Source organism: Oryctolagus cuniculus, chromosome 5 (genome assembly GCF_051225735.1).
Source record: "Oryctolagus cuniculus isolate XC-2025 breed Fujian yellow rabbit chromosome 5, ASM5122573v1, whole genome shotgun sequence".
Taxonomy (NCBI): domain Eukaryota; kingdom Metazoa; phylum Chordata; class Mammalia; order Lagomorpha; family Leporidae; genus Oryctolagus; species Oryctolagus cuniculus.
Genome location: NC_142871.1, coordinates 62,846,840 through 62,859,466, shown reverse-complemented (window position 1 = coordinate 62,859,466; position 12,627 = coordinate 62,846,840). Strand labels below are relative to the sequence as shown.

Here is a 12,627-nt window from a genome sequence, read left to right as displayed (position 1 = left end):
GTGCCACAGTGCCAACCCCAGGCTCAACTGCTTTTGTATGTCTAGTGAGAAAGGAAGGGCCTTTAATATCTTAAAAGGTACTTGAAAGAAAGAAAAGAAAATAAAACAGAGACCATTTGTAACTTGTGAAGCCTGAAGTATTTACTGTTCAGTCTTTGGTAGGAAAATTTGCCCACCTCTCAAGTTCTGATTGATGACTATATTTCTCCTGTAACATGGAGATAATATAATGTTTGTAAATTATCTTTAAAGATGTTCAATTTTTTTTAAAAGGCAGACACACACACACACACACACACACACACACACTCAGAGGGAGAGAGACAAAGATAGAGCTCCCATCCTCTGGTTTACTCTGGAAATACCCACACTGGCAGAGACTGGGCTGAGGCCAAGCCAGAAAGTCAATCCAGGTCCTATGTGGATGGCAGGGACCCAACCACTTGAGCCATCACCTGCTGCCTCCCATGGAGATGTGTGTGTATATATATATATATATATATCCAATTTTTTTTTTTTTTTACAGGCAGAGTGGACAGTGAGAGAGAGAGACAGAGAGAAATGTCTTCCTTTGCCGTTGGTTCACCCTCCAACGGCTGCCGCGGCCGGCACGCTGCGGCTGGCGCACCGCACTGATCTGATGGCAGGAGCCAAGTACTTCTCCTGGTCTCCCATGGGGTGCAGGGCCCAAGCACTTTGGGCCATCCTTCACTGCACTCCGTGGCCACAGCAGAGAGCTGGCCTGGAAGAGGGGCAACTGGGACAGAATCCAGCGCCCCAACCGGGACTAGAACCCTGTGTGCTGGCGCCGCAAGCCGGAGGATTAGCCTAGTGAGCCATGGCGCCGGCCTCCCATGGATATATATTAACAGGAAGCTGGAGTCTGGAACCTGAGCTGGACTCAAACCTAAGCACTATGGTATAGGATGTGGCCTTTGGTCAAATGGCAGCCCTTTTTTTAGTATTTTAAAATTCTATAAAAAGAACAAGTGATTCACACAATTCAGCATTCTTCTATATTTTAAAACCTGAATTAATGGGAAGAGAATATGGTTAGGATGTTTTTATTTCTATCATACACGATGGGTCTCCATTAGCAACTGCGCACAGATTGCTAGCAAGTCTCCATTTATGACAGAGAAAGAAAAATTTCCGCCAGGAATACTGCTATCCTAAACCATCTGGATCTTTGCTTCTTTCTCCCTTAAGTCATATTAAGATGACCTGGTGTTCGCTCTTTGTACTGTAGAGCTACAGAGCTCTTCCAAGAAGGAACCAGCATTGTGAAACAGCAGGTTAAGATGTTGCCTCAAGGCCGGCGCCGTGGCTCAACAGACTAATCCTCCGTCTAGCGGCCCCAGCACCCCAGGTTCTAGTCCCGGTTGGGGCGCCGGATTCTGTCCCGGTTGCCCCTCTTCCAGGCCAGCTCTCTGCTGTGGCCCGGGAGTGCAGTGGAGGATGGCCCAAGTGCTTGGGCCCTGCACCCCATGGGAGACCAGGAGAAGTACCTGGCTCCTGCCATCGGATCAGTGCGGTGCGCTAGTCGCAGCGTGCCGGCCGCGGCAGCCATTGGAGGGTGAACCAACGGCAAAGGAAGACCTTCCTCTCTGTCTCTCTCTCTCTCACTGCCCACTCTGCCTGTAAAAAAAAAAAAAAAAAAAAAAAAAAAGATGTTGCCTGAGATGCCAGTATCCCATATGAGCAGTTCATGTCCTGGCTGCTGCTCCACTTCCAATCCAGCTACCTGGTAATGTACCTGGGAAAGCACTGGCAGGGGCCCAAGTGCTTGGGAGACCCAGATGGAGTTCTAGGCTCCTGGCCATCATAGCCATTTGGGGAGTGAACCAACAGATGGAAGATCCCTCTCTGTCTCTCCCCCTCTCTGTAACTCTGCCTTTCAAATAAATAAATAAATCCTTCAAGAAAAGAAAAAAAGTCTTCCAAGGAAAGGCTTGCGGAAAAGAAGAGATGCTCTCCCAACACCCTAAGGTGGCATAGTAAGCACACCAATGTACGGCAGAGAGAGAAAGGCCTCATTTTAAAATAGCACTGAGTTAACTTTCAAGAACAAAACCAGGGATCAATCAGTGAGGGCCATTTCTCTTTGAGTTTCCAGTACTATCCTTTTAACCAAGGTATCTGTAAATTAAAAGGAATTATCAGGATTAATTTAGTTTGAGTAGTGAAAAGACAGAGGCTAGAGGGGCCGGCGCTGTGGCACAGTGGGTTAACGCCCTGGCCTGAAGTGCCAGCATTCCATATGGGTGCCAGTTTGACTCCTGGCTGCTCTACTTCCAATCCAGCTCTCTGCTATGGCCTGGGAAAGCAGTAGAAGATGGCCCAAGTCCTTGGCCCCTGCAAAGCTCTTGGCTCCTGGCTTCGGATTGGTGTAGCTCCAGCCATTGCGGCCAACTGGGGAGTGAAGCAGTGGATGGAAGACCTCTCTCTCTCTCTCTGTGTAACTCTGACTTTCAAGTAAATAAATAAATCTTAAAAAAAAAAAAAAAAAAAAGTCGAGAGAGAGAGAGAGCTCTTAACTGTTGGTTTACTGCCCAAATGCTTGCAATGGACTTGGGCTGGGGCTAAACCTGGGAGCCAGGAACTCAATCCTAGTCTCCCACATGGGTAGGAGGAGCCCAATTACTTGAGCCATTACTACTGTCTCCTGGGTCTGCTTTAGTGAGAGTCAGGAGCCAGAGCTGGATATTGAACTCATGCACTCCCATATGGGATGTGGGCATCTTAACCGATAGCCCAAACACATGCCTTGTTCCCTTAAAGTTTATTCAATGTATAAATTTTTGATTAAGGTATTGAAAGTAAAAATTTTTAAAAAGACATATTAATAGTCAACCTTTGTAAAATGATTTATAGTTTACAATGTGTTTTTATATGCTTACTTAATTCAATTCTATAAAATGATGATTTTATCTGCACATATATATGAGGAACCTAAAAGCATCGTGGTTTCCTAGGTATCATATAAAAAACATTACTCTTAAAATTTTTTTAATGGTTGATAATTCCTTTTTTCGTTGAGAAAACTTTTATTTAATGAATGCAAATTTCATAGGTACAGCTTTAGGAATATGGCAGTTCTTCCCCCCATTTCTGCCCTCCCACCCCCAATGCCGTCTCACCTCCTACTTCCTCTCCCATTTCATTCTTCATTAAGATTTGTTTTTAATTAACTTTATATACAGAAGGCCAACCCTATACTAAGTAAAGATTTCAACAGTTTGCACCCACACAGATACACAAAGTATAAAGTACTGTTTGAAAACAAGTTTTATAGTTAATTCTCATAGTACACCTCATTAAGGACAGAGGTCCTTCATGGGGAGTAAGTGCATAGGGACTCCTGTTGTTGATTTAACAATTGATACTCTTATTTATGATGTCAGTGATCACCCAAGGCTCTAGTCATGAGCTGCCAAGGCTATGGAAGCCTCTTGAGTCCACAAACTCTGACATTACTTGGACTGGGCCATAATCAAAGTGGAAGTTCTCTCCTCCCTTCAGAGAAAGGTACCTCCTTCTTTAATGGCCCCTTCTTTCCACCGGGGTCTCACTCACAGAGATCTTTCTTGTAGGTCATTTTTTGCCACCGTGTCTTGACTTTCCATGCCTGAAAGCATTGCTCTTAATTTAAAAAATGTGAAATTCTAAACATTCAGAGAAACGATTGGCATGCTCCTATGGTAGGAGGGCCATTCAGTGAAAGTCTAGGAAGGTAAAGCAGCTGTAAAAACTTGACTGTGCCAAGCACGTGATCCTGAAGGAGACACTGAGCGAGAAAGGTACAGCAGCACAGCGGCTGGGGGTCCTGATATTTTTAGGGGCTGCAGAAAATGTTTTAATCTAATTTCTTCTAAAATTTAAGGAACTAAATGAACCTATTGGTTGTGAATCCAGGCTGTCTACATATTATAGCTATATTATATCTGTATTATAGTTGTCTTTTTTCCAACATGCCAGCAGTACATATTTATTAGCTGAAAGGTCCAAAGATTTACAAGGCCCATTATTATTAGTATACCACACATGTGAATTATCACTTAGCAACATGCAGTGAGAGGGACAGTGGATATTTATATTCAAAAATTGTACATAACATGCTCTCTTTGTGCTCTATATTTGTCTTTAAATTTAAAAAAATCTTTAATTGAGGAATGGACTCATAAAAATGCAAGTCCTCGGGCCCCCACAGTCATGCTGCTGTGCCGACAGTGAAGCCTGAAAGAAAACCTGTCTAGTTCCTCTGGGCATTCTCCACTGACTTCAGATTTTTAGAAGGTTGATACATGGATGGGAAGAAAAAGCAACTATCAGGATATTAATGTTACAAATTAGCCAATCATGCAAAAAATAATGCAGGCGATGAGAAGAATTTTTCAAATTATATATATCAAGTAATAAGAGAGTTCAAGGAGAAACAAACTCTCATACGATGTTGCTTGATAAGAGAGAAAACAGGTATGTCTGTTATCCCCTGCACATCAGATTCGGTTAGATGTTCATTCATTCATTCATTCATCCATCCAGTTGCCTTAAAGAGCTTTGTTCCGTATCACAGGATCCTCTCTCTCCCACAGCTAAATGGGCCATGCATAGACATCTGATCTATAAGGAACTAGTCCACCAACTTGTCAGCAACTTTGGACTTGTGTGGTGTGGCCTGGAGAATGGACCTATCATGTGCTGTTTCTCCTGAATTTGACCTAACTGGCACAGAAGGAAGTTACCAGTTGGTAGTGAGACAGGAACAGAGACACGGAAAGTAACTGGACCACTTTAAGGGAGGGAGTACCAGGGTGCTCCCTAGGCAGCTGCTGAGTTCCAAAGAGCTACCTCAAGTCTCAAGCCAATCCCCAGCTCCGGTTCCCATGAGGTACCCTCAGTGCTGCTCCCATTCTGAGGTCTCAAGGATGCCACTTTATGGAGCTGGATCTGCTGTGCCTGTTTCTTGTAAACAGTGTCTTGATGACATTGAACCTGTCCAACTCATGCTTTGCTCCTATTTCCATGTCAAGAGAGACTTCCCTCTGACCTGTAAAGACAGCATAAGCATTTGATAAGAACTACTATAAGGAAATGTCTCCTTCCTTTTTTTTTAAAATCCTTCCTTAATATACAATATACAATATACAATCTGTTGCCTCCAATGGAAGGAGAATTACTGATTATTTTAAGCTTAAGAACAAAGATGAGGTATCTAGTTAAGAATGCTCTTGGTTGCAGGTAACAGAAATTCCAACTTGAAAAGGCTTGTACTCTAAGGAGGAAATACTGCTATAAAAGGTAGGATCAGGGCTGGCACTGTGGCGTAGCGGGTAAAGCTGCCGCCTGCAGTGCCGGCATCCCATTTGGATGCCGGTTTGAAACCCGGCTGCTCCTTTTCCGATCCAGCTCTCTGCTATGGCCTGGGAAAGCAGTAGAAGATGACCCAAGTCCTTGGGCCCCTGCACCTGCATGGGAGACCTGGAAGAAGCTCCTGGCTCCTGGCTTCAGATTGGCACAGTTCTGGCCATTGTAGCCAGCTGGGGAGTGAACCAGCTGATGGAAGACCTCTCTCTCTCTGCCTCTGCCTCTCTCTCTCTGTGTAACTCTGACTTTGAAATAAATAAATAAATCTTTTAAAAAGATAAGATAATTTCTTTCATTCAAACCCTCCTGCTTCCTCTTTGACCTTAACTTCTACACATTCAGATTCACTCCACTGTTCCCAATCCTATTTTCTTCCTAGATTAGAGAGCCCCAGTAAATAGTTGGGTGTTATACCAAGTATGTATTTCCTAGCAGGCCTCTCACGTGCTGAAATGATAAAGCAAGGCCAGATACAAATCTACTGATTTTATGGGACCCCAAATTTTGGTGTAGCATTCTAGAATGTTGGAGGGAACAACATGGGAGACCCTCTTCCCCTGAGCAAGGTTGGCATGAAGATCCTAGAATGAAAAACCTTAATAGTCTTACTCTTTTAGTTTCCCCTACAGTTCCAAACTTGAATCTTGGAGCTCACCATTGCATGCAACAAAAGGCCAATTTCTACATATATGTGATGATGATGAGAACAAGGGGATGCAAGGGTGCCACGGCAAGAGCATGTCCCCTAAGGGAAGGGGCAGTCTCTGGGCAGAGCCTGGGTTTCCTACTTCGAATATTCTGATCTGTCGTCTACTATTTATTTAAGATTTATTTTATTTGAAATGCAGAGTCACACACACACACAGAGGGAGAAACAGAAAGAGATCTTCCATCTACTGGTTCACTCCCTAAATGGCCACAATGGCCCAGGCTGGAGCAAGCCAAAGCCAGGAACTCCATCTGGTCTTTTCCGTGTATGTGGAGGCCCAAGGACTTTCCACTACTTTCCCAGGCCACCAGGAGGAAGCTGGATCAGAAGTGGAGCAGTCAAGACTCAAACAAGCGCCCATACGGGATGCTGGCATTGCAGGTGACGGCTTAACCTGCTGCGCCACAGCACCAAACCCCCTCTGTTCTCCAGTACACCACAACTGGGTAATCATGGTCTGAATCTCTACTTCTTCCCCTGCTCTAAAATTCTAGAGGATAAAAAGATACCCCCAAATGTTACTGTCCTGGCACCGTAATCTCCAGTAATCACACCATTTTGAGCAAAGAAGCAGAGCCTTGCACTGGTCAGTTCTTCTGCACAGAGTAGTCTATCCCTGTTTTGAGAGTTCCCAGCCACTTTGGGGATCTAGTACCATGGCAACCAGAACCTCCAGTGTGTCTTTCACAGAGTACTTCTTTACTGGTAGGGGTCTAATGCCTGTTTTCTGGTCATGACCGGAGCGGAGGATTGGGGGATAGTAGGAGTGGGGGGCTCCAATGGGAAACTTGTGTAAAGTGCCAGATGTCCTTGTGACTCTCGTCTGGTGCACATCTAGTCTGTTCTGTCTGACCATGGCTCTGGTGCTGGGGGCCTGATCATGTGTTCTTCCCTTTATCCCAGAGAAAACCTGGCTTGGGATAGCCCCTGGCTCATCAGGTGGAAGGTGGAAGCTTAATACATCACCACAATAGAAAGTCAGTTCAAAGATTTGTTGCTTAAAAGATTGCAAGCAGAAGGAATTCAGTGAGTTGGGGGCAGGAATGAAGAGCTAGACAGAGAGGGAGTGAGTGTGGCAGGTAAGTAGTATGTGTGAGGGTACATCAACAAGTTCATGGCAAGTGTAATTAGATAAGTTTAGGGGTGGGAATCTCGCCTGGAGGTTAAGGCACTTAACATATCATATCAGAGGGCCTGAGTTCGATTCCCACTCTTGCTCCCCGTTCCAGCTTCCTGCTGATGCAGACTCCATGAGATAGCAGTGATGGCTCAAGTCGTTACGTTCCTGCCACCCACATGGGAGGCCTGGATTAAGTCCCCAGAGCCTAGCTTCCTCCCAGCCCAGCTCTGAGTATTTGAGGAGTGAACTAGGGATAGGAGCTCGGTCAGTTTCTAGGAAAAGAGTTTATTTTGGTGCAAAAGGGTTTTTTTTTTTTTTAAACCCATGCCTACCTGGGGTCTTCAAAAAGTTTGTGGAGAATACATGTTCTGAGAAAAATGGTCTATTTATATGGGAGAATAGGATTGTGTCACTGTACTGATGGACAAGTGCCTGAATGGTCCGTTTAAAGCTGCAGCAATAGCAGGGAGCCCATCTGCTAGGCAGGAGATTAGAGTTCCTGCCTCAGAGTTCCTGTCTCTGGCCACAGGCTTGAGCCAGTTGGGTGTGGTGTTCTACTAGTGATGCCTAGCAGTGACCTTGCTGTGTCCTTCTTATTAGAGCCCCACAGATCCACTAGAGTCACTCTCACTCTGCAGACCCTCATTCCATTACCTCCTCCCTAACAAGGCCTATCCTAAAACTGTGCCCGAAACTGCACTTTGTATTCACCTTCACACTCCCAGTGCCCCAGTGCCCTTTTTTTCTTGTAACATTCATCACCTTTTAACATATATTGTGTTTATTATTTTTAAAATTATTTTTGTATTTAAAAATTATTTGATAGATATCTCCCATCTGCTAGTTCAGTCCCCCAAATGCCCACCACAGCAGGGCCTGGCCCAGACCAAAGCCAGGAGCTGGGAATCAATCTGGGTCTCCCATGTGGGTGCAAGGACCCCAGCACTTGGGTCATCTGCTGCTGCTTTCCCAGGCACATTAGCAAGGAGCTGGATTGGAAGTGGAGCAGCCAGGACAAGAACTGGTGCCCATATGAGATGTCACTGTTTCATAGGTAATAGCTTTACCCCCTGCACCACAATGCTGGCCCCTTCCCATGTATTCAAAAGCCTTTCTCGGGTAAAAGCGTTTATAGAATCCAAGGCATATTACATCATCAACTCAGATATTTTTTCTATCAACATCCTGAATTATCTGAACATTTTTGTTTAACTTAATAGATGGAAATTAGTATCTCATTATTTTAATTTGCTCCTGTAAGTAATTATGTGGTTCATTTCTCCCCTCCCCCCATGTTTGATTATTTACTAGTTCAGTCTATCTTTTATCAACTGAAGTGTTGCCCATTTATTTATTGGGATGCTTCTATTCCATCTACCATGTACGCTTCGTAATATTAGTTACTGTTTATTCAGTAAACTCTATTTGCCTATGTTCTTAACTACAGTACAGTACTATGCATCAGTCCATCTGTTGCTAAAATGCTATACTCTATCCATTAATAATATGAATTATAACAGCACACATACTATATATAGGTAATGGTTACAGATAACATTTCTTGAGAATTTACTATATGTCTTGTAACAGTTTTGCAAGGCGTGTATTATTACAGCTTTCATTATATTGATGAGGAAATTGAGCATCAGAGTGGTTAAGTGATTTACCAAAGTCACACAGTAACTAACAATTTAAATCTAGTGTCAATGCTTTTACTTACTGGTAACAGCTCTGCTACATGATTTCCTTGGAATAAAAACCAAAAAAATTATCCTTAAGCCTATTGCCCCGTACAATACTTGCTGATTTATGAGGAAATAATATTTTAGGCACTTTATTTTTAACAACAGTACATCTACGATCACCACTTCACTATGAAAATTGAATCATACTAGTAGTGTTTTTAGCTAATTATTGTTGGCCTTTAGGTGATATTAATTAATATAATATTTATTTTACTAGGAAGTTGAATGGGAATTATTGCTACTTAAATACAAGGATATACTTTTTCTCTTGTGTGTGCTCGAATTTGAGGGATTTTTAAGATTCTGCTTTGGGGACATTCAGATGACGTTTGCAAAATGTATTCTTCACTAGCTCGATTGTCTTTGCTATTGCACGGATGGTATTACAGTTTTACCTGTGGTATCACATATGCTGTTTTTATTTTCATTGTGAAATGTGTCTAGATAGGTTGGTTTTTTATGTGTTTTAGCTGCTGAAATAAAAGTTTTCTAGGATCTTAACTATATGCTCTTTGAATGTGTGGATTACCTGTTAAGCCATTTGGTAGGCTGAAGACATCCGAGTACTGAAGGAAACATTTTTCCCAAATGTCATTTCTTCATGTCTCTCTTTAGGGACACTAACTCAATGTTTTACTAATATGGCCTCCCTCCCTCCTCCCCTGCCAAAAATAGAAAGAAAAAAAAAGAATTCTGATGAACATAGTATCATGCAAAATTCTCCTCTGTAAGCTAGCAATATCATTTAAAAAATAGTTTTAGCCATTTTTATAGAGCAGAAAAGCTATTAAAAACTGCTAATAAAAAATAGGTGCTTATTTTTGTGCTAATACTAATTACTGATAATGCATGCTTATGTTTGTCACTCATTACAGGCCCTGTACCAATCAGGATGACTGAGACTCAAGCACTTACACATGTAAATTAACCATTAGGCTTTTTTTTTTTTTCTTTTTACTTAAGTGAGTCATAATGGAAAGCAACTCTAGGTCATAAAAAAATCTTTTCTCTTTAATGCTAATGAAATGTCTCCACTCTCTGTATTAGCGGACTACCCTTATTGGTAATCTGTAGCCTTCTTTTTGTTCCCCTGGGTAATGAAATGCTGGGTGCTGAAAAAGCCGCCTCTCCAAGAATGTGTAGCCAATTGTCTTCTGTTCACTTGTACTGTAAAATTACTGTTCCCCAGCAAAGCCCAACAAGTGCTGGGCTGAGATCAAAAGAGGATACGTTGGCACCCGGCTACCCCAAGTGACTCTTGCTTTATTAATGAGTCATAGCTTCTCCGAGTTAATTTACTCTGATCAGGCAAAACCATTCTGCAATATAAAAACAACAAGTATAACTCAACCGCAAGCCTTTCCCGTTTGCTTTCTTCGGTTTCCAGCTTTAAACCTTTACGCTGTGTCGGGAGTTACATGGGCCTTCAGTTTTCTGAACCTTCGGGTACAAAAGCTGTTTTTAATTTTTTCAGAACCATTCATGCTAAAGTCAAGTGATCGTTTCTATGCGCTGGAATCAGATAACCTTTCATTGACATGGTTCTTTCAAAAACTCAAAGTACTGGGACTCCAATGTCAAAGTGTACTTGTTACCAAAATTTGTGAGCTTGTTCTGTCCTCTCATCAGAAATGCCACTGGTGTTTATGCATTTGAAAAGGACCAGCTCTGTGAGCATGTTTTTTTTTTTTTTTTTTTTTTTTTTTGGCAGAAGCGAAATTTGACAGTGCTCTTAGTCTCCAAATGAGATAACATCAATACCACTTTCTATTTGTTTTAATCACCACTGTGGAAGTTCCTGAAGTTGCTTTAGTGTAAGGAATTTTCAGTCGTGTCTTGGTTAATGTTTTCAAGGTATAGCCTGAGACAGAAAAAAAAAAAAAAATTAAAAAATACAGTCCCATTTCATGGTTTGGTTTGTTCAGGTGAGAAAAATTAAACTTTTAAGTAAGATATCAACAGTAAGGAGAAAAGCAACTTAAACCTGTGCAATCCACCAATTGTTTCATAACCAGTTAGCTGGTAACTTAGTATCTTGATCTAATTGAAAGAATCCCATGAGTTTCCATGTTCTCTAATATGGTCTGAAAATAACAGTGTGATATATTTTGTGAATATATTTAAGCAAGCTTTACAGAGGTTATTTGAAATGTGCTAGTAAAGAAAAACCAGAACATTTTTTTACTAGTAGTCACTGAAACCCGTGTTATTAACTGCTTAGGAGAAGTTGCAATGATTAATATCAGGCTTCACTGTGCATTTGTTTTGGAAGTCAGTTTCCTTCCTCCTTAATGGCTGTTATTTCGTTGTGAATTTTAAAAGCTGCTTCAAAAAAATATCAGTAAGCTTACTTTTTTAATTATGAATTTTAAAAAGAATTTTAGAAAAGAGCCATCGTTATGTTCCTCTGTAACCTAACTTGGAGGGGTTTTACTTGCAATCATGCTTTCCTCGGTCCGTGAGACGTTATTTTTTTAAAGCACTGTCTTAACCGTTCTGGCGAGGTTGGATTTCTCTCTTTCTTGGTGGAAGGAGTATTTGTGTTTGCGAAGGTTAGCAGAGGCTGGCTGTGCTGGAAGTGACTGCAGTGCCTTTTGATTATTCATGGACAGTAATAGAAGGCACTTAAAAAGAACAATGAAATTGCTTATTTTTGTGATGGGCCATCTGTTGAATTGTTTTGTGCAACAATTGCACAATAGTATCTATGTCATATCATTCTATTTTCAACAGCAGCTGATTATGTCTCACTGGCTACTTGTCCTTATTTCTGAAGTCCCATAACCATTTGAAGTCACCTTTCAGGGACCTTTGCCAGAAAGGTGTTTGAAATCACAAATAGCCTGCGTATTTTATTATCCCCCCAACTTTTTCTTTCTCTCTCTCTCTCTTTTTTGATGGGGGGTGGGGAGCTGTGAGTGGCAGTAAGAGGAGGGATCTGGTCATATTAGTTCTAATTAGTTAGGTTTCCTAAATGTTCAGAACCATTATCTATGCCTTCCACCTGTGGTTCTATTAAAGAAGTTAACATAGAGCCATTTGATGATTTGTGCAGAAATGGTGGGCTTGCAAAAAACGAAGTCAAGTTTAAAAGACTGTCATACAGTCTTTCATGTTTTTAATTATCTACTCTTTTCTTCATGATGATAATTAGAATTTTTCTCTTGGAATTCACTCCCATCTTAAAAAAAAAATAAAAAGCTGAGCCATTAGCAAATTTGTTAGAGCAGAAGTGAAATTCAAGTAAAACAAATGTGTTGTTGTCCATAGGTCACTGACATTGCTGATGCCATGATTCTGAAACAGCTTTTTGAAAATCTGTTCAAAAACGGGGTCGTCGTTGTGGCAACATCCAACAGACCACCGGAAGGTAAAAACAGACATCGGGCTGGCCTCATCCAATTAGGTGGAAACTAACAAGCTTTGAACAATCCATAATTTTGTACTAATTTTGTTGTGTTAATAAATCTGATGACTTTGTTCATCATTAGTTGTATAACTGACAAAATCTGAAAAATCAGTTACTATTCGTATTTTAAAAATGTTTGTATTCTTAGCAAGGTAATCCAGTTGATCTCCCATGTTTGATGCACTTACTTGCTTTTTTTTTCTCACTATTAAATGTCAAATATGCATATCAAAAAATACAGCCCTTCCAAATGGCTTTTTATAGACCACAAAAGAAA

At 41.5% G+C, this 12,627-nt stretch overlaps 1 protein-coding gene across 9 annotated transcripts in view; it reads left to right on the top strand.

Moving 5' to 3' along the window:
• The window catches only part of AFG1L (AFG1 like ATPase), a 195,382-nt gene that overhangs the window by 59,687 nt on the left and 123,068 nt on the right, over window positions 1-12,627 (top strand). For all 9 annotated transcript variants that reach the window (XM_070073732.2, XM_070073733.2, XM_089333866.1 and 6 more), the window contains one exon: window positions 12,212-12,311. In XM_070073732.2, coding sequence (XP_069929833.2) covers window positions 12,212-12,311 — 100 coding nt within the window. The remainder of the gene's footprint in view (window positions 1-12,211; window positions 12,312-12,627) is intronic.